General features: G+C 43.1%; 1 protein-coding gene across 6 annotated transcripts in view; it reads right to left on the bottom strand.

The window, feature by feature from the left end:
* The window catches only part of AKAP6 (A-kinase anchoring protein 6), a 471,560-nt gene that overhangs the window by 104,682 nt on the left and 340,899 nt on the right, over positions 1-25,979 (bottom strand). For all 6 annotated transcript variants that reach the window (XM_059723036.1, XM_059723037.1, XM_059723034.1 and 3 more), the window contains one exon: positions 18,528-18,648. In XM_059723036.1, the coding sequence (XP_059579019.1) occupies positions 18,528-18,648 (121 nt within the window). The remainder of the gene's footprint in view (positions 1-18,527; positions 18,649-25,979) is intronic.

Here is a 25,979-nt window from a genome sequence, read left to right as displayed (position 1 = left end):
TTGGTCTGACTCAGTGTGGCAGTTATGTTTTTATTCATACAAGAGTCTATTGATGCTCACAAAGTACAATCAACATAGCATCTAAGTGCTGAAACTTCTTCTTCAAAACAGATGAACTATGTATTTTTTGTAACAATATCAGTTCTCATCAAATGTTAAAACATCTACCATATTAGTTCCTCACTTTTTCCATATAAATTGGCATTGATATGCTCTAGAATTCCAGCATCCCTGATACAATTAAAATTACAAATAATATAAATGATATGATGATGAGGGGTAATTTATTTTGCCCTGCACAGAAAGAAAAGTTAGCACAGTACTCCAGTGAGTTTTTAAGGCAGAATAAAACTGCTACTCTTGTAAAGTCAGCATCTAACACCTACAATATGAGAACAACTTTTCAGGAGATTATAACTTGGCTGTGGACATTTGTTCTGAAATGAAACTTGGCATGCAAGGTGAATTTTTTGGACATATTTGTATATGCATGCATTAAATGCATTGAGATCTCAAGTATATCAAGCTACAATGAATTTGGCTCTACTGTAACAAACCTCATGAAAAAAGGTTTTGTTGTTGTTTGTCCACTAAAATAAAAGCATTAAAACCATGTTTAAAAATAATGAAAAGTACCATATAAAACTTGTTTGAAGAATATGATGGCTATATCATAAACCAAGAATAGATAAGTCTAATAGTAAGCAGAGAGTTCAAGAAGAGAAGTTTTCACATGTGATATTATATATATACAATAAGAAAGGCAATTCAAGTAGGTAATTCAAGAGCATTTAGGAAATTTAGATTTGTTTTTAGATTTCCTTCTGAGGGATTTCAGTAATATAATGTGAAAAAGCATAAAGGCATTATTAAAGGTGAGGTTACATATTAGAGTTAGCAGGTGATAATTCTAAGGAATGTTACTCTTTACTAAGGTTAACTAGTGCTAGTGCTCAGTCACACATTAGGGATTAAGAAACTCTTTAATGTGCTCTGCTCAAACCTGCCACTAGGGGCTGGTAAGCAGGGGCATGGTTAGGGGCCGCAAGTCTGCTCCATGCCTGCCCAGCTGGCTGACTCTCTAATCACAGAGTGAGTGGGAGCCCCCCAGCCTGTGCTGCTTGGATCTCCTCCTCCATCCCCCAAATTGCCCCCCAGTGAGGGGAAAGATGGTGCAATTGGGATGACAAAGGAGTAATCTGGGGGTGTAGGATGGTGATTTGGGGTCAGGGAGACAATTTGGGACAGTTCCCTACTCACTCACTCCCACCTTCATTTTACCTCTTCCCCACTTCCCTGTGGCCTTCCTTACTCCACTTCACCCCTTTTCCCAACACCACCACTCACCCCATCCCCACTCACTTATTGCCCACCTGCTCCCAGCTGTCATTCCAGGGCTGTAGAGTCCTGGATGACATCTAGTCTAGGAAGCAGTGCCTTCTGGGAAGCTGGAGAACTGCAAACTGATGATTTTATCTTAGGTGAACACCCAGAAGTTAACTTAACTCAAGCTTGGTAGCACAGCTCAAAGATAATCCTTGCCTGAAGTGGCATTACTTTAAGGTGCCTAAAAGGCATTTAGTACTAGTTAATGAACCTTAATGTGTGCTCATTCAAGTTTTAAGTGCTTTAATATGATCTAATTGTAATGTACAATTTCACCCTAAGATTCAGACAAGAGGGCAAAGAATAGTGGAGAAATTTGGCAACACTGTACTTAATGCTTCCAATAGGTCATTTTTTTGGTCTGTGTGTGTCTCAAATTATCCCAACCAACCACCAAATCCCCTTCCCCAAACTCCAAACAAAACCCCTACAAATCAAAACAATATATATTCAAAATAATACAATCACTCTGTTCACAGGTCACGTTCTCTCCCCCTTGCCTTATACATGGCACCGAAGGAAAATTTGGATTTTCTTGAAACATGAGTTACAAAGAGGCCTAAAGTGAAATTGGCACAAATGTTGGACTATCTTTACTTTGTTTGGATGACTTTGGTCCTTTGATATTTTTCTGGTAGCTTTTATGACTGTATTGTACCTGAGAGTATTCCCCGAACCATTCCACAGGGCTTTTTGTAAGATGACTTTCAAGGAATTTGTTTCATGAACTGCTTTGAAAATCTCCCCCCAAATCCTTGAATTTTCATATTTAAATTTAAATATACAGAAAGCACTACTTGGAATAAATGGGAGCAAATCCATTGACTTAGCTGACATGCACTACTTTACATCTGGTCTGTATTTGGGCGAATGTGCCTGAAACTTAGGAAAATACAGCCTTTGAGCATACAGTATATTAGACATTGGAGGCTTTCATAAGATGGGCTCAGGATTTATTAAAACGTAAACATTTGCAAGGTTGTGCTTTGCTCAGGGGATATAACTTTTGTACCTCCCCCCACCCCATTTGAACATGAATGGAATGTGTCTACAGTGCCCTCCTCTTAAAAATACCCATTTCAGGGGTGAGGCTGGAGTGCTAATATATACCAGCTATTTCTATAGGCATCAATTTTCTCTAGGGATTATGGACATTTGACTAGTGTTAACAGCAGCCTGGAAGCTTCTGTAACTTGTTTGAACCTGGACAGACTCACAGTATGAGAAACATGGGATTGATTTAATGACTTCAGGTTTATCATGCTTGTATGCATTCTTTTTACTTAACATGAGTTTTGCTGTACCTGGTTCTTACAAGCAACTTTATTTTGTTTAAGTAAAAAGAATGCACACAAGCATGATAAATATTGCCTTGCTCATTCTGAATTAATCTTCAATACTGGTATCATGCTGGATAAAATACCCGAAGAAACTAATTTCTTTCAATGAAATGTATAAAGACTTATTTTGGAAACGTCAAGATGCAGCTCATGAGATATTCCAACATTACCTTTCTGTCTTTAAAAAACCTGTGTTTTAATTTAAATGCATTACAGAAGCTAGAAGGAAACTAGTACAAATCATTTTCTTATTCTTTATAATTTTTACTTTTTCCTCATGTTGTGGATAAAGTTCTCTTGGTGTAATTATATGGATCATTAAATACCTACATTTGTTTCTTTCAAATGAGACCTTTTGCCAGCAATAACTTTCTTTACTAATTTTAAGCACAAATATGCAGTCTACCATAAATGCTGAACAATTGAATAACACAGTAATACTAAATATGCAGGTTGCATCTGGCAAAATTTACTAATTTTTATAGTTTTCTCAGTCACTCCTCCATGGGTGCAAACCACAAGAATTCCCACTGGAAGGATGTCAACCATTTTCATCAACCATTGTAATAATTGTTTAAGTTTGCTTTGCTACTAGACAGTCTGGATCAGTTAGCTCCCCTATCACAGTGAGTCAATTGTTTTCAGTAATGTTTAGGAGGTCAGCCATTTTCAACACCAACTTTGAAAAACAGTTCATTATTGTACCGTAAAAGAGTCATACAGGATCCCTGTAGGTTCCAATAAAACTAACGAAACTAACTGTTACTGCTACAACAATATGATACTCACCAAAGTTCAGCTAAGGTGCATGACTAAAATTTTAGTTTCTATAAAACTGTATACAGTAGACTCCCATTTTACGCATATTTGACTTACCCGTGTCTTGCATTTACGTGAATTAATATTAACACTCAAGCAGAAAAATACACCAAGCTTTCAAGAGCTATTATTTACGAAGGGCCTACAAGAAGCTTATCAATGAGAGTCAAAGGAAAAGACAAATGTCAAAGAATTTTGGAAGAAATTTAATATCAAGATGGCCGTAGGCACTGTTGGAGAAGCCTGGAATGATGTTACACAGCAGTGACTTAATGGTGTCTGGAAGAACAAGTATCTTAAGTCACAGTATCTGGCCTGCTGTTGTGAATAATTTTTTAGGCTTTGCTGCTGACGAATTTATCAGTGATGCCAGGCATGAGATCATTGAGAAAGCTAAGAGTTTGGGTTTTGAGGAGGTTGGCAAAGAAAACATGGCTGGGGAGAAGCAGTGGAAAAGCTTTATAGGGAGAAGTGGTGCTGCTCGGTACAGTCTTCCTTGGACAAGTTCTTCAGGAAGTGGGACAGCACTATCTTGACTCAATCAACTGATGTTTTTGTAACATAATAAATAAAGTATTGGCTGAAAAAGGTTTTATTTTGGTACTTTTGGTGTCATAAATGTGAGGTCTAAGGAACACAACCCCTCACTTTTCTATTATTTCCTATGGAAAAATTCATCTTGAGTTGCGCGAATTCGACATACACAAGGTTCCTCAGGAACACAATATACGTGTAGGTCGGGAGTCAACTGCATTCAGTCATTTTCACTGGCATGTTAGAAACATGTTACAAAGTTACAGAATCATGTCTATTACATCATATATCAATTCATACATCTGGTGGAAGGAATAACAGTTAAATGCTACAATTAACTTTAGAACAGTATGTAAAAAGCAAATGAACAATAAGGCTGTGTGAAGCTTCGGGTGGTAATTCGATTTGGAGGAGATTCGGCCCAATTTGGTGGCCAACTCTCTGAATCTGAATCAGGGGACCAATTTAAGTTCTTCCTAATGTCCAATCTAAATCTGCTCTCTGCTAGCTTGTGGCCATTGTTTCTTGTAACCCCCGGGGGTGCCTTGGTGAATAAAACCTCACCAATTCCCTTCTGTGCCCCCGTGATGAACTTATAGGCAGCCACAAGGTCGCCTCTCAACCTTCTCTTGCGGAGGCTGAAAAGCTCCAGTTTCTCTAGTCTCTCCTCGTAGGGCTTGGTCTGCAGGCCAATTTAAAGGTCCGAATCAATTCAAAGATCTCCGAATCTTCAAAAAGATTCGGAGAGCTTTTATATTCAGGCAGTCCCTGGTGGCTGCAGCAGGGAGATGCAGCTGACTCGTACCTGGTAAGTACTAGGGGCAGGGGAGGGGGGGGATTGTGTGGGGACTGCTGCCAGCCCTGCTGACGCCCCCGCTCCCCCAGAACCCCCCATGGCTACCTTCCCTGCCCCAGCTCGGTACTTTAAAAAAAAGCCCTGGTGCTGGCAGGTAGGGGGGCAATCCCTGCTGCCACCATTTCCCCACGCTGCATGGGGGGTTCTGCACAAGCTCCCCAATCCTCCCCTGCTCCCCCAGCCCCACCACGGGTGCTCCACCCAGGCCAGCTCTGGGCCTTTAAGAAAAAAAAGCTGAGAAAAGCCCTGGGAATCACCACTCCTGCGGAGGCCTCAGGGCTTGGGGACTCATGGAAGAGCCCTCCATGTGGCGTGGGGCAGCAGGGGGCAGTGGGGATTGCCTCCCTTGCTGGCAAGAGCAGTGAGTCTGGGGTTTTTTCATTTGTTTTTTTTTCTTAGGGGCCAGAGTTGGCCAGGCAGCGCACCCGTAGGGCAGCTGGGGAAGCGGGGGCAGGTTCGGGAGGCACGTGTAGAGCCCCCCATGCAGTGTGAGACAGTGGGGAATGCCCCCCCCCGGCAGCACCCCTTGAGTTTTTCCCAAGTGCTGGTAGCTGGGGCGGGCTGGGCAGCCATTGCTGGGCTGGGAGAGCGGGTGGGGGATGGGCCTGGCTTGGCTGATTTGGAGATGCACCAGAATCGAATTGAGACAATGATTCGAATCACCGAATTGAATCACTGTCCCCCAAGTCAGCCAAATCCAAATTCATAGATTCATAGATGTTAGGGTCGGAAGGGACCTCAATAGATCATCGAGTCCGACCCCTTGCATAAGCAGGAAAGTGTGCTGGGTCTAGATGACCCCAGCTAGATACTCATCTAACCTCCTCTTAAGACCCCCAGGGTAGGGGAGAGCACCACCTCCCTTGGGAGCCCGTTCCAGACCTTGGCCACTCGAACTGTGAAGAAGTTCTTCCTAATGTCCAATCTAAATCTGCTCTCTGCTAGCTTGTGGCCATTGTTTCTTGTAACCCCCGGGGGTGCCTTGGTGAATAAAACCTCACCAATTCCCTTCTGTGCCCCCGTGATGAACTTATAGGCAGCCACAAGGTCGCCTCTCAACCTTCTCTTGCGGAGGCTGAAAAGCTCCAGTTTCTCTAGTCTCTCCTCGTAGGGCTTGGTCTGCAGGCCCTTGACCATACGAGCTGCCCTTCTCTGGACCTCTCCAGGTTATCCGCATCCTTCTTGAAGTGTGGCGCCCAGAATTGCACGCAGTACTCCAACTGCGGTCTGACCAGCGCTTGATAGAGGGGAAGTATCACCTCCTTGGACCTATTCGTCATGCATCTGCTGATGCACGAGAAAGTGCCATTGGCTTTTTGATGGCTTCGTCACACTGCCGACTCATGTTCATCTTGGAGTCCACTAGGACTCCAAGATCCCTTTCCACCTCTGTGCCACCCAGCAGGTCATTCCCTAGGCTGTAGGTGTGCTGGACATTTTTCCTCCCTAGGTGCAGCACGTTGCATTTCTCCTTGTTGAACTGCATCCTGTAGTTTTCTGCCCACTTGTCCAACCTATCCAGGTCTGCCTGCAGCTGTTCCCTGCCCTCCGGCATGTCCACATCTCCCCGTAGCTTTGTGTCATCTGCAAACTTGGACAGAGTACATTTCACTCCCTCGTCCAAGTCACTGATGAAGACATTAAAGAGTATCGGTCCAAGGACCGAGCCCTGCGGGACCCCACTGCCCACACCCTTCCAGGTCGAGACCGACCCATCCACCACGACTCTCTGGGTGTGACCCTCTAGCCAGTTCGCCACCCACCGGACTGTGTAGTCATCCACATCACAGCCTCTTAACTTGTTCACCAGTATGGGGTGGGATACCGTATCGAAGGCCTTCCTGAAGTCTAAGTATATGACATCCACCCCTCCTCCTGTGTCCAGGCATTTCGTAACCTGGTCATAGAAAGAGACTAGATTGGTCAGGCATGATCTGCCCGCCACAAACCCGTGCTGGTTTCCCCTCAGCATAATTTGCTCTGCTGGGGTCTAACAAATGTGAGCCTTGATAATTTTTTCAAAGACTTTACCAAGGATGGAGGTGAGACTGACTGGCCTATAGTTGCCCGGGTCCTCCTTCCTCCCCTTTTTGAAAATGGGGACCACGTTAGCCCTTTTCCCGTCCTCTGGGACTTGGCCCGTGCGCCACGAGCGTTCGAATATTCCCGCCAGTGGCTCTGCAATGATGTCGGCCAGTGCCTTCAGCACCCTCGGATGGAGATCATCCGGGCCTGCCGACTTAAAGGCATCCAGTTCTTCCAAGTGACTCTGCACTACCTCAGGATCTACACATGGAAGTCTGGCACCTTGCTGCTGCCTCTCTACAACCCCAGTGAGAGACTTGTCGTGTCCCTCACTTAGGAACACTGAGGCAAAGAACTCGTTGAGGAGTTCAGCCTTGTCCCCCCGTCTGTCACCAATTGTTTCTGCCCATTTAGCAGGGGTCCTATTCCTCCCTGGGCCTTCCTTTTACTCCCTATATATCTAAAAAACAATTGCTTATTGTCTTTTACTAGGGTTGCCATCCTCAGCTCCATGGTAGCTTTGGCCCACCTTACTTCCTCCCTACAAGCAGGAGCAGAGGAGGTATATTCGTCTTTAGTGATCTCACCTTGTTTCCACTTTTTATGTGCTCCCCTTTTGGCCCTTAGGCTGCCCTGGATTTCTCTGGTCAGCCGTGGAAGCCTCCTGGCCCCTTTCCCTCTTTTGCCTTGCTCGGGGATCGTCTTGCTTTGTGCCTGAAGGATCGTTTCCTTAAGGCACAGCCACCTTTCTTGGCTCCCATCCCTTCAAAACTCCTACTCTGCAGTGTGTCCTTGACTAATCACCTGAGTTCATTGAGATCAGCTTTCCTAAGGTCTAGCACTTTCACCCTACTAGTTACCTTACCCACTCGACGTCTTATGTTGAATTCTATTATTAGGTGATCACTGTCCCCCAAATGGCTACCGATCTGGAGGTCCCCTACCATGTCATCCCCTGTTGCCAATACCAGATCCAGTATGGCATTCCCCCTAGTGGGACCATGTACCTCCTGTGTCAGGTGGAGGTCCTGTACACAGGTTAGAAACCTGTGTGAGCAGTGGGACTTTGTTGTCTGCGTCTCCCAGCAGATGTCCGGGTAGTTTAGGTCCCCCATGACTACCGCCTCTTTAGCTTTTATGGTCTCCAAGAGTTGCCTCAGGAGCCCCGCATCTATTTCTTCCCCTTGATGTGGGGGTCTGTAGCAGACCCCTACCACCAAATCCCTTTCTCCTTGCCCCCCATGTAGCCTAACCCACAATCCTTCTACTTCCTCAACCTTGGATTCTGTCTTGATGAGGGTTGATGTATATTGCTCACTGACATAAAGTGCAACCCCCCCGCCCTTCTTCCCCAACCTGTCCTTTCTGTACAATCTATAGCCCTCAATATGTACCGCCCAGTCGTGGGATGAATCCCACCAGGTTTCTGTTAGCCCCACTAATATAATAAATAATAATAAATAAAATAAATTAATAAATAATAAAATTGCATAGGTCTAGTGAATAAGACCTTCTTTGGTATTATTTGACAGTAATATCTTTCTGTAATTTTTGAAAATGTGTGTGAGAAATTATGTTTCTTCAGCCGGATGAAGAGTATTTGTTCCCGAAAGCTTGCAAAGAAGAATTTTTCCAACTACTTGACTTGGTTTAATAAAAGGTACCAGACTTACCCAGAGAACCTTGTCTGCTTATGTCCTTAGACCAACCTATAGCCCTGTGAGAGAAATGTATACATTTCTAAAGGTGAAATGAAAGCTTTCATTTTGAAAGCTTAGAAATACACAATTTGTTATCAGCATTAAATTAAAAGTTATATTTCAAAAAGCTAAAGGCTGCAATTTTTGTAATTTAGTTCAAAAGTTTATTAGCAAACTATAATGACTATCCTGATTGCAATTAAAAAGGCTCCCAAATGGGTCAACATACCTAAGTGCTATCTGCAGCCGTTTAGATTTTAACATGATTGTTATTACTTATTACCAAGCTGCACAATGAGATATTGATTACTTTTAACCTTTAGATCTAAGAATTCAGTAAAGGTCAAGGTAGTAGAGTAGTCTACCTTTCCTGTCTAGTAAACTTATGGCCTTTAGAGGAATTCTAATGATTCCTATTGGCAAGGCAGATTTGAAATTAGTTTATTCTCTTGGCTGACATAGAAATGATGACATATTTAATAATACTGCATGCATAGCACATTTATAGCTTCTGTTTTAAATGGGCCTAATCCTGCAGTAACTTTAGCTCCCACTGACTTCCAGTGGCACCAGATAAAAGAAGGATAAATTACAAGGGAGAAAGACAGAACTGAGGACCTTGCAGAACTGGGAACAATTATTAGTTTATAGCCAGTTTCCGAAGAATACAGTCCAAATACATCACTTTTCAGACATTTAATCTTGTAGTACATTTTCTTTACAGTACAAGTGCGGTTGAAATAAGGAATGAACTAAAATGTGGCTTCAGTAGGTATGCAGTCATTGTTTAAAATGGAATAAAGTAATCCAATTAAATGAATTCGTTTATGAGTTAAAATGATACCAAAATTCATTAATAGATCCTTCTAGACTACTGGAATTTCGGCTTTCTTTCTCTTTAGTGGCATTTGGAACGGCTTTGCACATTTATATCCTTAAACTGAGCAGAACTCCGTCCCCTGGTTCAGGAGAATTATGGGCAAGAGAAACATATAACTGTTATGTGTTAGATTAATTTGCAGAACACTTGGCATTATTACTGCCAAGTAGTCAAATTGTTCCAAGTTGTTCCGGAAGGTTGTTATTAATAGTATGTTTTCTGAGGAAAGTTCTGTCTACTTTTGGAACTGCATTTCTGTTGCCAAGGAAACTCCTTTAAGCACAGCATTCTAGGAGCACACTGCTGCTTTTGTTTGCCAGTATCCTATTCATATCATCTAAGTAAGCACTTTACATACTTCAGCCTCCAGTTTCAAATGTTTTAAGTCTTACTTTATTTATGTTACTGCTTCAAATATAGTTTGCTCTTCTTCTCCAACCCAGGAGGAGTCTAAGATTTTTAACAGTTGCATTAAGAAGAGAGTTGTTTTTTTTCCCCCCGCAAGTTTTCAATAAATTAATTTTAATTTGAATAATAGCTCCATAGGTTATAGCATTAGTTCTTAAGTGTTAATTATCTTTTCACTCTGAAATTAATGTAGTCATTTCCTACTGACTCCTCTACGCCATTATTGAAGTGCTGAGGAAAACATGTCATTGAGTTCTGAGCCAGAACTGCTGTTGTGATTAATCCTGGTCACATGGCCAATCTCTGCCAAAAGGAGATCACTGAAAAAAGGTGACAAAGACAGTGATTTCCTGTCAGCAAAGAGTACGACAGGGCTGTCTAGAAGTGATGCAAATGAGGGAAACTTTCACCACGGTTTGTTTGATCCACTCAGGGCCACAGCACACAGTGCCAGATAGAAAGGCGCAATGGAACAGCAGCACACCCAGAGGAGAAAATGAACTGCACCTTCAGAAGAACAGTAGCTTCCAGTAGGGAAACAAAAAACTGCTGGGAGGTTTTTCCAACTATTTTTTTTTTTTGGTATTCCAAGCTCTTGATGTGCATTTTAATGTTATTTAATAGGGTGAACTGCCTCCTTTTGATAAGATAGTTCAGTATTTAACCTGCTCAAAAGCCACATCGACAAATTTTCTGCCAAGTCTTTTCAACTGCTATGCTAATTTTTCCTACTTGCTATCAAGCACATCTTTGCTGAAGACTTAATAGTTCGAGGTGCAGTGTATGCAGTATGTATTTCAAGCGCTGTTTTTGTAATCAAGCATCCAAATAAAAAAAGGAGATCCTAGTATTTTTGTTCTGATGTTATAACAAATGTTTAGTTAGTTTTATTCTCAACATACTAACAATTTTAACAATCATATCTTACTTATTTAAATGGGATTTTAATCTAACACACAATTAAATTTTACAATTAATCTTCTGGGGAAAATGGAAGGAATTATCATTAACTTTCTATGTCTGGTACATTCATTTCTAATCTCCACAGCTCCAATAAATACTGACTTGCTTCATTTCAAACATTCAAGGTAGAGATTTATTCAAGTTCCCACTGAAGGACTAATTAGCAGAGTTTAAACTCTTTAGGTCTGATCCTGCAATCATTGTGCATTGGAATCCTGCTGAGGTCAATATGAGTTCTATACACAGAGGGACTTATGGGTTCAGGTCCACATGCTATAGATTAAGATGAGGTAAAAAGGTTTCCTTTTCCATTAAACTGAGCTCAGAAATAATCTGTAGAAATCAAACAGATATAAAAAAAATATAGATATTCTTTACAAGTAGTTTTTAATTACTGTATTATTGACAGTTAAAACACTACTGGATTATCAGATTGTCAGATGAGTATAATGTTTGTAAATGATGTTTGTGAATAACATATATTAGTTTCATTTCAAAATCACTTTGATTCATTTTTCAATTAAATTGTACCATGTTTAGGGGCAAGGGGCGCTGCAGAAGAATGGACAATTTTCTTTATATTTCTGCTCAAATATAGGAAAATAAAATGAAAGAGAGTCAACAATATTGCCGAGTTGTCTTAAATCCAGTGTACATATTTGGATTTTTGTTAATACCAGATATGTTATACATTCCTTTTATATAGATAGAAAGAATACATTATATTTAAAGAAGGGACAATAGTGTTCCTAATAAAAACTAAGATGCTTCTAGCACATTACAAAACAAAATTAAGCAGAAAGAGTTGGCTTAAATCTATATTAAATCTGCAAGTACAGTACAGGGAAAATAGTCTAACTGTGAAAATATATTTGATTTTCCCATATGCAATTTTAGTATTTATATATTATATTATGCCCCTTTAATGTATGGGTTTCCCTCAAGATTCACCTGTTTTATCATAGCTGCTTCCCATTCATAGACTCCTTAGGGGGACTGATTATTGTTGGTAATAGTGATACCACAGCAGGTGTACTGGCAGAGAAGGCTTGCTGAGCTGGCTCAGAGGTGCAATTACTTGTCAGCTCAATAACTGAGAAGAGGGATCTGTGGGTTTAGGAAAATCCACCAAAAAGCAGAAAGTGCAATTAACAGGTTCATATATGAAGGTGCAACTGATAAAGAATTACTCAAGGAAAGCCTGTATTTTCATACCATTCCATCATTCAACAATTTTAATGATTTAGCTGCGTGAATTTATCTCTTCAGGGTCCATTCAGGGTAGAATGACTTCTATGTTTAGAGACAGGTAGTTAGCCATATTAGTCTGAAGTCAGAAGTAGAAAGGGCAGGGTGGCACCTGAGACTAACTTGTTTAGAAAGACATAAGCTTTGTACATGATAGCCATCTTTCAGATGCTATCTGATACAGAAGGGTTTCAGCTATAAAAGCTTATGCCTATCTAAATGAGTTAGTCTCTAATGGGGCCTGTACACAAGTACAGAGGCTGCTCCACCACACTATAATTACAGCACGTCCAAGCAGACTCGATTAATTGAGTCTACTGGAGTATGGTAATTATCACAATCCAGCAGCCTCCTGTGTCTCATGTATCAGCATTCCCATGCTTCAAAATGGCAGCAGGGAGCTTGAACTAAAGGTCATTGACTGAGCTTTAGTTCAAGTGCTCCTGCTGCCATTTTGAAGCATGGGGTCGCTGATACATGGGATGAAGTGGCGTTTTAATTAGAGTGGCTCGCGGAGCTGTTCTAATTAAAGCATCACCCCCCCACACCTCTAGAGCATGTGTAAAAGTGCCCCCCAGTACCACTCTGCCCTGCTTCCTATGTGTAGTTTGAAATATGGACAGTACTAGCACTATGTCGCTTTGAACAGGTTAGTGACTATTTAGAAAAGCTGGACATATACAAGTCCATGGGGCTGCATGGGATGCGCATGAGGGTGCTGAGGGAGCTGGCTGATGAGATTGCAGAGCCATTGGCCATCATCTTTGAAAACTCATGGTGATCAGGAGAGGTCCTGGATGATTGGAAAAGGGCAAGCATTGTGCCCATATTTAAGAAAGGGAAGAAGGAAGATCCAGGGAACTACAGACCAGTCAGCCTCACCTCAGTCCCCCGACAAATCATGGAGCAGATTCTCAAGAAATCCACTTCTAAGCACTTGGAAAAGAAGGGGATTAGAAACAGTCAGCATAGATTCACTAGGGGCAAACCATGCCAGACCAACCTGATTGTCTTCTATGATGAGGTGACTGGCTCTCTGGATGAGGGGAGAATGGTGGATGTGATATACCTTGATTTTAGCAAGGCTTTTGATATGGTCTCCCACAACATTCTCCAAGGCAAACTAATGAAGTACAGGCTGGATGAATGGACTATAAAGTGGATAGAAAACTGGTTGGAACATCAGGCTCGGAGGATAGTAATCAATGACTCGATGTCTAGTTGGCAGACAGTATCAAGTGGGATACCCTGGGAGTCAGTCCTGGGGCTGGTGTTGTTCATCCACAAACTGGAAGATGGCATGGAGTGCACCCTCAGCAAGTTTGCAGATGACACCAAGCTGGAGGGAGTAGATATGCTGTAGGATATGGCTAGGATTCAACAAGGACAAGTGCAAAGTCCTGCACTTAGGATGGAACAATCCCATAAACAAGTACAGGCTGGGGGCTGACTGGTTGGGCAACAGCTCTGCAGAAAAAAAGCTGCAGGTTACAGTGGACAGTAAGCTGAATATGAACCAGCAGTGTGCCCTTGTTGCAAAGAAGGCTAATGGCATACTGAGCTGCATTGGTAGGCGTGTTGCCAGCAGGTCAAAGGAAGTGATTGTTCCCCTCTAGTCAGCACTGGTGAGGCCGCATCCGGAGTAATGTGTTCAGTTTTGTGCCCCCCCTCCCCTCCCCAACTGCAGAAAGGATGTAGACAAATTGGAGAGGGGCCAGTGGAGGGCAAAAAAATGGTAAGGGGGCTGAGGGACATGACTTAGAATCATAGAAAGTTAGAGTTGGAAGGGACCGCAGAAGGTCATCTAGTCCAATCCCTTTCTCAGCTTTGTGTCATCTGGAAACTTGCTGAGGGTGCACTCTATGCCATCTTCCAGGTTGTTGATGAAGACATTGAACAAAACCAGTCCCAGGACCAACCCATGAATTTCCTTTTGACTCAATCCTTCAATTTGTCTAGGGCACTCTAAATCCTAGCCCTACCCTCCAAGGTATCTACTTCTACCCCAGCTTGGTGTCATCTGGAAACTTGCTGAGGGTGCACTCTATGGTTGTTGATGAAGACATTGAACAAAACCAGCCCCAGGACCGACCCATGGAGCACTTGATACTGGCTGCCAATGCGACATCATGTCATTGATTGCTACACTCTAAGCCCGATGCTGCAGCCAGTTTTCTATCCACCTTACAGTCCATTCATGCAGCCCATATTTCCTTAAGACCCAGCTAGACAAACTTTGGCTGGGATGATCTAATTGGGGATGTCCTGCCTTGAGCTTGAGCAGGGTGTTGATGACCTCCTGAGGTCCCTTCCAACCCTCGTTTTTTATGATTCTATGATTGCTAGCAGACCACTAAGGACTCTATGGCTAAATACATACAGCCATAAAGCCTGAGGCTGAATTGATTCAATCTAGGCAACTTCCTCTAAGCTGCATAGGTTGAACCAAGAACTAACCGAACTGATACTCAGTTTTCAACTGGAAAAGACAGAGGGAGGCTTGCACTGACCCAGACAAGTAGGTGTTCAGAAGGGGAAGAATTCCCCTCAGCTTCCTGGGGCCTCCTGGGGTGGGGGACCCTGGGCTGGGTGGGTAGAAGCCCCCCAAAGTGGGGGCTCCCCAGTGCCCCCATGCTGGGCTGCATGGGCAGGTAGTTGACCCAGAGGACTCCTTCTCCCTCTCTCTTGTGGCAGCTGCTGAAGCAATCAGCAGCTGGGAGGGGGGAGGGGAGGAGGCTTCCAGTGTCTGAAAAGCCCCTACCACAGGGGCTTTCCCTCTTGCCATGTGCCGTGTAGACACTAGCTAGGGTGGTCTGGGGGTCTGTTCCCCTGCCCCCTGTGCCTATGGGCTGATGGATACAGGCAGAAGGCAGGCTAAGGAACCGAGGTGTGAAGCAGCACTTGCTCCACTGGAGCAGGCAGTATAGCCCAGGCTTGCAAAGCATCCTGGGATGCTGGGGAACTGATAGTTAACTTGAACCAGGAAGGGATCTGGGACAGAAGTTCCATAAACCAGTTTGACCTAAATCAGTTAAGTCTGATACTACATCTAACCAGGTTTATCTTAAACCAGCTTTGGTCATTTTGAAAGTGGTTTATATGCACTGAACTTCTGTTCTGTTACAGGTTTAAACCAGTTTCTGATCACTTCAAACAGTTCGTGTATAACTTCTGTCCCTAGCCTAAAAGTTCCTTCAAATAAGTAGGATGTCAGTTGCTATTGAAAATATTTATTATAGTTTATAGGACAGTTCAATTAGGTTATATTTTTAGAAATATCAATACTGCCAACTTTTAAGAACATTAAGGATTCTGATCACTAAAATCATAGAAACTAGAGATTAAAATATGTTAGTGCAGTATTGCTCTTTCAAGAATAGTTTAAAATGTTCTGCTCAGTCTGGTTTTAAATACCTAAAGTGATGGAGATTACAGTACTTCCTTTGGAGACTGTCCTAAAATGTAATAGATCTCGATTCTAAAATACTTTTCTCAATATTCATCCTGAATGCCTCAGGTGCGTCCAGTCAAGTGTGGCCATGCAGTATGTGGCACCACAATCATGTCTGTAGCACTACATATTGCACAGTCACGTGTTCTCCATGCTGCAAGGGCATGCTGCCCATGCGTGTGCCACTCTGTTTTTTTTTTTCCCCACGGGTTTTTTGACCCCTAAATAAAACTGGAGCAACACATGCATGGGCTGTGTGCACGGCTGAAAAGTGGAGCCGGGCCACCTGGAGTCACTCTGCAGCTGCCAGCCAGGCTCTGCCAGGCAGGATGGTCACTGCTGCAGCCCTGGGAGGCCCCCAGAACCCCAGGTAAAGCTGCTGTGCCTCCCCTGAAGACCCTGGGGTAACCTGCCACATGCCAAAGCATGTGTGGCATGGGTGTTCCCCAGGGACAAGTAGCTTGTCCCAGAGGAACCAAATGTCTGCACTCATCTGGATGTGGCCCTCCTGTTTTTGTCATTCTTATACTTATGTCTCCTGTTAGTTCCCCAAGTCAATAAGCCCCTTCAGTGTTTGCTACTTTCAAATACATGTTGGTAGTATATAGTGGGTGCATCTACACGTTCATTAATGTGCTTTTGCTAATGCATATTAAATTTAATACCTCCATTGTGAAGTATTAAAAAATGGTGCATTAGCTTATTTTAATGCGCATTAGAAAAAGTGCAGTTTTGTGACGCTTTAATGCACATTAAAATAGGCTAATGCACATTAAAGTGCATGTGTAGTGTTCATCTCTTAGCAATGCTAAATATATATTTTTTTTAAATCTTTCCCTATAGTTAATTCTTCTACAGCAATTATTTTGTTTCTCTTTTCTGAAGTCCCTCCAATATTGCAATATGTCTGTTATGGAGATGTCCAACAAGGAATCTAATATTCTAGATGCAGCTGCACATCAATAATACAGATAGCTTAATCCATGTTCCTCCAGCCTAAACTGCAACCTGTGGAAACAGAAAATGTCCACTTTACTTTAGGACAGAAAGCAGTCAGTCTATAATTTTTAATTCCTGACGGGCTCCATACTCAGGAGCTCACTTTTAGGAATTGCCAGTCTTAGAATCATTGGGCCAACAGAAGCTAGCATAACCCAAGACTCAGTCAAGTCACGGGACTATCTTGTCATGTTTTGTGGCAAAAGAATTATAAACTTAAAATTACACTGGTCATTTTGGTACCAGATTGCACTGCAAACCTATGTGTAAATTACTGCCCTCTTCTGTACCTCCCCAAAAGCCCTATCTCTTATATTAACCCTCAGTGGCTGCATTCAGAATATATCCAGGTAACAAACATTTTTCAAATGGTAAACTGAATAGCAAGGCCAAGTACCTTAATATTTATGCTGATTATGTTAGTAGTTTTAGGGGAAAAAATAAATGTGTTGACTATAAAGTCATATTACAAGCATTTTGGAATTTCCACTGCACAGACATACATCAACAAAGTATCTTTATTCTGACTTGGCATGCATTGTTTACCTTAATCCCTTCCCTGAAGACACTCAGGAGTATCAGGTGTGCAAAATTATATGTTTAGATATATGGGTGGTATTTTTCTTTTCTTTTTATTAAATGTTAACAAATGAATGAATGAATGAAACTCAGGACACTAGACTGAACTCAGATGTAATCCACAGTAAATTAGATCTGAAACCAAATTCTCTAGATGTGAAGGTATTTTATCCTATTTGGCATTTTAATCTTCTGATTATTTTAAATAAAATAATCAGATTCATATAGAATAAAATGCACAAGCAGTATCAATAAATTGAAAAAGTTCAATTAAGAAAAAAATAGGAATTATATTTAACAAATGATTAGATCATGTAACCAAAGAAGAAAGAAAACAACTTCTATTTGACCTTGAATGTACCATTTATTCTATAAGAAATAAAAAAAACCTAGAGGGTAGTTGTTTCTTGTCATTATACTGTTGCTGATTCTGTGGTTAGTTATTAATTTTATTTTTTATGATTCACAATCTGCTCTTTGAAATATGCCATATGCTCAAAGCAATTCAAGGATGACAACTGTCAGAATTACTCCAATAAAAATTGCCTAAATGAGGAAGATTTACTGCAGCCTGATATTTCTATGGGAAGCTCCTCCTTTCCTTCCCCAACCCCCTCACTTGTAAGACTACAGTTCCTTAGACACATAGGAAAGTCTTTAGCAGTTTTAACATAAACCCCAACATTTTGGAACTTCTTAAGACTATTTATTATATAAAAGAAGTGATAAAGAGATCTGGACTAAGGTTGCAATGGAAAATAAGAGAAACAGTGCATATTTATTATATGAAGGGCCAGAAATCAATACACGAGGTCAACAGCATTTTGCTTAAATCACAAGCAAGTATATTGACTTAACATGGCAACGTCCGCCTTTTGTATAACTAATAAAAATTAAATTGGAAGAGTCCTGTATTCCAGCAGCACTTAACCAAAATCAAGGCAAATTCCTCTGTTCCCTTGAAAGGTGGATAAAAATACAGCTGAAAGCTCCAATCAAAACACATTTTGTTAAATGCTACCATTTCATTTTTTCTGCATTTTGTTTCAGTCTATTTATTAATGTGGTTTCATTTATTTCCATTCATCTTGAAGACAAATCTTTGTCCTTCTATAGAATTACACGAAATAGAATGTGATAAAGGGAACTTTCTTGCAATTATGATGTCGGTGCAGCCTGTCAGCACACGGGGGATGGAAATGAGGTTGGGGACAGGGAAGGGAATTCTAATAGACACCATGATACATACAATGAACATAGCGATATCCTGTGAGAGAAAGACTTGTCAAGCTAATCAGATCTTCTATAGCTAGGTAAAGGCAGTAACGGTAGCTCTAACCTTGTAAAGATGCTGCTGCTGCTCCTCTGACATCATCAGGTCATGGCTGTCCATCACGATGGATTCCATGTCAATCAGCCAATCCCAGAGCTCCTGATATTCTGAATCAAAGTCCAAAAGGCTGTAGATAAGGAACAAAATGTATTATGCATAAATACGGTGTAGTTGTTAAAATCTTGTATTAGAATAATATATTCTTGAAAACTCATGATGTTCCTAGTTATATTTCTAAGGAGACACATTGTATTTATACAGAGTGGATAAAAATGAAAATTGAAATCTAATTTAAGCCAATGCCATCACCTAAATTCAGTGACTGACACTAAATTCTGACAACTGTTGACATGCTATATTTAGTTTTAAAATGTAGAAATAAAAAAAGGTAGATAATGCTGTCTATTTTTTTTTTTAAAGAGCTAACATTAAATATAACAAACTTTTCTACAATGATCATCACGGACAATAATTTACACAAAAAATATTACTTTTACAGAAAAATGACTCAATCCATATAGCCATCCCTTTGCTGTCTATCTGCCTATCTCTGTAAATATATATCCTACATTTATTTTCATGGATGAGTAGCTAGCATTTCAACTTAACGCTTTAAGATAGGCTTGAGTGAATATGGTAAGCCAGTGAGAACTAAGGCCAGATACAGTATTAGACAGGTGTTCCCTACAGACATGTAAGAAACAAAGGTAAGGACAGGAAGTCAAAACAATGAATCCTTGAATAGCCAGCAATCATTAAAATTCAGAGGAGGATCACTACGGTTTTCAACAAAATAAATCATTAGAATAAGAAGCTTAAAAGGATTAATGTGATTCTCTGTTGAAAGCCTAGTGAATAAGCAAAGCACAGAATCTTCTAAAATACTGTGATAAGAGAAAGAAGGTACATACTGAAAAACTACAAAATAGCCAAAACGATACCTTTTAAAAGAAATCCCCAAGACTTGTCAAACTATAAACTAACAAAAACCTTATCAATAGCTACGAATAAACAGCCATCATTATAAATCAAGTGAGTATATATCCATGATTTTAATGATTGTTTACTTAGGAAATTTTTTTAAGGCTTTAGAAACTTTATTTTGTTCTCTACATCTTTATCATTAATCTTACGAAATCTGAGCAATGTTGCAATAGAGAGACAAGATAATGATGAGATTGTTTCTATATACTACTGTAGTTTTAATTACCATTAAATAAAGTACCATGTCCAGAGTGATCCAAGCTTGTAAATTTAATTAATGCATTGAAAAACACTATTTTTCTAGTGAAAGGAAAGAACAGTGGAGAAGCCTTCTTTAAATATATATTTAAAACCCTTCCCCGCAAAGTATTATGCAATGCAGAACTGTTGATCTGTGCTTCTGTAGTAACTTTCTAGATTAATCTACTACATTTAGCATACACTTACTCAACAAATTTATGATTTGCTCACTTGTTTAAAATCATTCAGGTTCTAAATGTATAAGCAACTGTACCATTTTAAAGAAGGTATAAAGGGCCAAATAGTTATGACTAAAGAATAATAGCCTCATTAGGAGCTGAAGGCACTTTTCATTCATCAGGAGGAGTTCAATTGGGTTTTCATTTTTAAATTAAACACTAGACTTTTCTTCAGTGGAGTCTGTTGTACTCACAATTCAATGAAACACTGGGTAGTCTTTGCCCATACTTCAGAGAATTATCTGATCTTTTTATCACTCTATATGGATCATTGATAGTCTATTGTTTTGCCATTATGTCTCAAAATTAACTGAGGTCATAAAAACAGATGGGTAGAATACTGCTTATTAAAGAAATATATTTCATAAGGCAAAGGCCCTGATATTCAGTTGTAGCTCTACTGACTTTCATGTGTTCCATCAGTTTATACAAGTTAAAAATCTTGCAAAAGGGATGGACATGATTTGAATTCAAACCTGGATCCAAACACTCTATATACTTTCTGCAAGACAAGAAAAAGGTGGATGTTTCAAAAACTGAACCTGGAAGTGGGGGAGATTTTTACTATAATAGGCTAAGCCAAAATGCTGGAAACATATGCTTGTCACACAATGGGATTTCTAAATCCAGATGTGTACCAAAGTTTAAATGTTGTTCCTCAGGGTCACCTTTATGATAATAAAGTTTGATCAGCAATATGTTAACTATTTTGAAATAACTCCCAATTGTTAAAAAGAACCTTACAGCTGATATTTGAAAAGGTATCTGTCACGGCGGGGTCCTCACGGAGGGCCGTGATCTCGTTAAGGTCCCTCGCTCTGTGTACAGGCCGGCCCAAGGCACCCTCTAATTCTCGCCCGCCACGTCTTTGATGGTAAATATAATGATGGGAGGCTGCCTTGTGTTTTCCCTGGGCACGGCTACTCGGGACCTCTGTCCCCGCGGTTCTTCCGGACCCCCTGGGGGTCTCCTGATATGGTGGGTGTTCCCCAGACACCCTAGCCTTGTGGGCTATGCGTGGCTCCTACCAACCCCTAATACCACGCCCCAAGCCTCGCAGATGTAATGGACGTTGTCCGGTCTGTACGCCCGCTTCTCAGGCCTCCTCTTTACTGTGGCCCACTCTGGGCTCCCTCTCTCGTGCCCAGCCTCTTGCTGGGACTCTCATCTGGCCCACTCTGGGCCTCCCCTGCTGGTCTGGTTCCGCTCAGGGACTCTCTAGCGGGCCTCCGGTCCTATGGGCCAACCGCACGGGCACCCTCTCTGACCCTGGCTCACCGCACTGCTACTCCCTGTCTTCTCGGGGCAACCGCAGCGCCCTGCCTCAGTCTGAGGGGTGTTGCCGCACTAGCCTGCGGCCAGGCTCACTATGCCCGTCTCAGGCTCCTCGATATGGCCCCACTCTCTAGGGCTGCTCAGTAATGGCCCCTCTCTAGGGCTCCTCAGTATGGCGCTCCCCCTCCTTGGGGCTCGCAGCACCCCTACGGGGCTTCTCAATCATATACAACTCTCTAGCGGGCCTCCAGTCCTATGGGCCAACCGCACGGGCACCCTCTCTGACCCTGGCTCACCGCGCTGCTACTCCCTGTCTTCTCGGGGCAACTGCAGCGCCCTGCCTCAGTCTGAGGGGTGTTACCGCACTAGCCTGCGGCCGGGCTCGCTATGCCCGTCTCGGGCTTCTCAGTAATTGCCCCTCTCTCTAGGGCTCCTCAGTATGGCGCTCCCCCTCTTTGGGGCTCACCGTGCCCACTCTAGGCTACTCAATAATACCACCCCTTTCCTGGGGCCGGGGTTTATGTTCCCCCACACGCAATCCGGGGTCTAGGTCCCCGTCCACAACCTACGGGTTGCGCCCGCGACCCACTGGCCGAGCTCCTCGCCACCAGTCGCTCATGCACTGGCGTGCGAGCTGCGCCTTCCCTGGCGCTATGACAATAATGCGCCCTTTTGGCGCTAGGGCACCCCACACTCTCTGGGGTCCCTATAATTGAGGCCTCCTCCAACCCCTACAGCCTCACCCAAGCCTCCGGGTGTAATAACACGAACACAACGCAAAACCACAAGCCCCTAGGCTGTAACATAACCACAAGCCACATGGCCATAACTCAGTATCATAGCTCGAGCCTCCAGGGCTATCATGAGCTGTACTTGCAACTCAGGCTCCTTCCCATGTCTCGGCTGAGGGAGCTCCTGCCTCTCTGGCTGCTGGCAGGGAACTGCCAGCCTGGCTTCGGCCCTGGGCTTTATAAGGGCCAGGCCCTGCCCCCTACAGGCAGCTGGCTCCCCTTAGTTGCTCCGGCAACCCGCAGCTGTGCTCAATTAGCTCTGCCAGGGCTCTCTCCCTGGCAGTTTCTCCTCTCTAGGAGCAGGCACTAAGGTGCCCTGTGACAGTATCATCTTATTTTTTAACAAATATACCAATTAGTTATTAAAATTTGGAAGGTAGTAGGAATAAATAAAGTTAACAAAATAGGGCAAACGTAGGTTCAGAGATACAGTAGGATTAAAATATAACTCTCAGTATTTCTGTTAGGCTGAATGTTCCTTTTATGTTCAGAATCAATTTTTTCTGTGCTTACTAGGTAATTTTTCACATTGCCACAGGCAGAATCAAGAGAAGCTTAGCTTCTGAAATATTGCATCTGTGGTAGGTGCAGGAGCTACAGTTGTTACCTGATTTTGGTAGATAATCCATGTCTACTGACTGATTTTAAAAAATTTTGGTCAAAACGGAGTACCCAAAGATTTCCAAGAGGAATGTTAGAAGATATATTAAGAAGTAGACAACTCAAACTTCCTTCAACATGCTTTTCTGGTTAATAGACTAAAATCATATTAGCTACATAACAATTCTAATGACATTAAGGTGTATATTTTAATTTGGTAAACAGGGAATCAGATATGCGGAGTTGCATGTCTAATCCCTTGAACCCTAAACATATTTCTTAAAGTGTGGACATCAATTTATTATTTTGAATGAAAATTCATGAGCACCTTTCTCATGAGAAAACCAGCTCGTCTGTGGCATTAATAAATAAAAAGGAATGTGGAGCTATTTCTATCAGCCTTTTTTATGCTTAACACATACCTCCAGTTTGTATTATTTCTTTGATGGAAGAGCTCACATGGTATTTAGAAGTACTGTAAGCATACTGGTATGCCTGCCAAAAAATTCAACCAGACAAAGAATTCTTTCAAGTTTCTGGGTCATCATCTGTTGGATCTTCTTCCCATAAACAAACTACTGAAATATTACAGAGGAAATCAAATTTCTGGCCATAACATTTTTAAAAAAAAAACAGTGCTGCTTTACATTCTGTGCATATTTCTAGCCTTCTATAGAGTCTAGGTAATGCATTTCTCTCAGAGCCCGATCTAGTGCTTCACTACTGTCTCATGAATGTTGCCCAGGGGCTGCAGGATCTGGCTCTGATGCCTGTGCAATAATTTATTTACCAATTCAAAAATGGACCCAAATTAAACACTCAGGATGCATCCACACATGCAGGCACGTATGCTTTCAGCAGCTCAAATAGAAGTGGCACAAATTTGAACCGGGGCTTTTTGCCTCAGCGCATGTGCCTGGACATGCACTATGGCGTGGGGCAAATTGTGCCATTTGGGGCACAATAACCCTCCCTGGCTCCTTCCGGATCTGTAGCCAGGGAGAGCTAGAGCCTGGGGCCAGCACCTGTGCTGGCCCCAGCAATATAAAAACCTGCCCTGTGCTGGCCCCAGCAGTATAAAAAGCTGCCCTGGCAAGTAGCTCAGGGCTACTTCCTCTAAGGAGCTTCTGGGGGGACACCAAACCAGTGCACTTTTCCACCTTCCATCACCACCACCTCTACACGCTCATACACTGCATGATCCAGCATGCTGCCACCAAGTGGCAGGACCTGCTTGGTGAAGGCATGGCTGGGGTACCCCACTGGCTGAGCCTGTACTCCACCCTCATCCCATGAGCCACTGGGGACCTCAGCTGGTGGCTCCTCCATGGAGCCATTGCCATGGGTGTGTATGTGGTAAGCTTTACAGGGACCCTGGTCTCCTGCCCCTTCTGTGGGAAGAGGGAGACCATGGCGCACATGACCCTCAAATGCACCAGGCTGCAGTTCCTCCACCTCCACCTCCAGAACCTCCTCCTGAGGTTCTGGATGAACTTCACCCCCCACCTTTTTATTTTTGTGCACCCTATCTGTAGCCCCACCAGATCCCAGGACCTCCTGGTCAACTTCCTCCTGGCCCTGGCCAAGTGGTTCCTGTACATGACCAGGAAGAAGCCTCTGGCTAGGAAAGTGCCTGGGGACTGCATGGCCACATTCCTCTCACTGGTTCGTGCACGTTCCCGGGCAGAGCACCAATGCGTGGCATCCACCTGTTTCTTGGATGCCTTTGAGAACCAGTGGGTGCAGCCTGAAGGGCTCTGCTTGGTATCCCCCTGTGGAGCACTTATTTTCATATTTTGACCCTTTGCTCCACACAACCCTCCCACCCTGGTTTTTGTTCTTGTTGTCCTAAGAAATTTAGTTGTGTCTTTCACCTATTGGCCCCACATAGAAGGGGCTATTAATTGCTGGGTGGGACCTAAGGTCTAGGTTAATTTGGAAAACACAGATAGACAGGAGCTTCTGAGGCCTGGCCAATTAGTATCTGGGGACACTACCCCTTGTGCCAGATAGACTGCTGAAGTAGCCTTGAGAGTTCCATGTACCCTCCAACCACTGCAGCAGTCTGGCAGTGTGGGGCTGCTGCCTGGCTGTGACCTGCTGATACCTGCAACAGTATGTGGCCCCAAGGCTGCATGCTTGCCAGACCCAGATGGAGCCTGCATGGCCCATAGAGGCATTTGCACCTCTGGGCCAGCTGCCAGTGGGCCTCTGTGCAGCACTTCTGCCATGTCAGCCAGCACCTGGCCTTTTGGGCAGCAATCTCCCAGAAGATTTGCTCAGTGTGGTGGCCTGCTTGAACTGTCAAGGCATGTCCTCCTGGACCCAAGTGGCCTGGGGCCCAGGTGCCAGCTCTGAGCAGGCTCCTCTGCCTGGGTCCTGTCACTTGGCTCAGTAGCAGGAATTCTGGTGTTCCCTATTTAAAAACTGCAAAATCCCCAATGGAAAAATCCCATATATATATATATATATATATATATATAGAGAGAGAGAGAGAGAGAGAGAGAGAGAGAGAGAGAGAGATCAAATCATTTGAGCAATGTTTTATTGATATATTTACAATTTTAAGGCAATTTGGAAACCCACCCATGTCTCTATCTTCATAATAAAATACATTATAAATATCTATACACTTTGGCATTTAATTTTGGCTTTTTTGTAATCTGCCTCTACCCCCTTCACTCATCAGGAGATGCAGTGCTGAGCAGCACTGATATGCCAGTGCTCTGCCCCTGCCCTTACTCCTCACTCTCAACCCACAGCCTGCCCCCCAACCCAGTCTCCTCACTCTTAACCCACAGGGCCAGGTATGTGGGTGAAGGGTTTGTGGGGGTGGCTTGGGGGTGTGGGCTTTGTGGATGAATTGTGGGGAGACTGTGGGTGTGGGGGGGGGGCTGCTCAGGATGGGTGGTTCGCAGGGTGAAGGCCCCCCACACAGCTCACAGATTGTCCCCCTCAGGGGCCACATCTTCCCCACCAAGGGCCATAGCTCCCCCCACAGGGGCCCACAGCCACCCAACAGGGGCCCTCAGCCACCCAACAGGGGCCAAAGTCCCCCAACAGAGGGGCTACTGCCCCTCCCACAGGGCCCATGTGCCTCTGCGTGGCCCCAGCCCTCCACTCACCTCCCTGCTCAGCCCCAGCCCCCTTGCACTCACTGGTAGCAGCAGCAGCCATTGGGGCTGCTCAGGGCCTCATGGCACAGCCCCCCTGTTCTGTTACAGGTATATACCAGTTTCCAATCATGTATAACAGTGTAATGTCTGTACCTGGCCTTTAAGTCCTCTCCTACACCTAGCAGAGCTATTGTTTCCTTACAGTGGATTCCC

This window comes from Alligator mississippiensis, chromosome 2 (assembly GCF_030867095.1).
Source record: "Alligator mississippiensis isolate rAllMis1 chromosome 2, rAllMis1, whole genome shotgun sequence".
Lineage (NCBI taxonomy): Eukaryota > Metazoa > Chordata > Crocodylia > Alligatoridae > Alligator > Alligator mississippiensis.
This window is presented reverse-complemented; position numbering and strand designations above follow the sequence as displayed.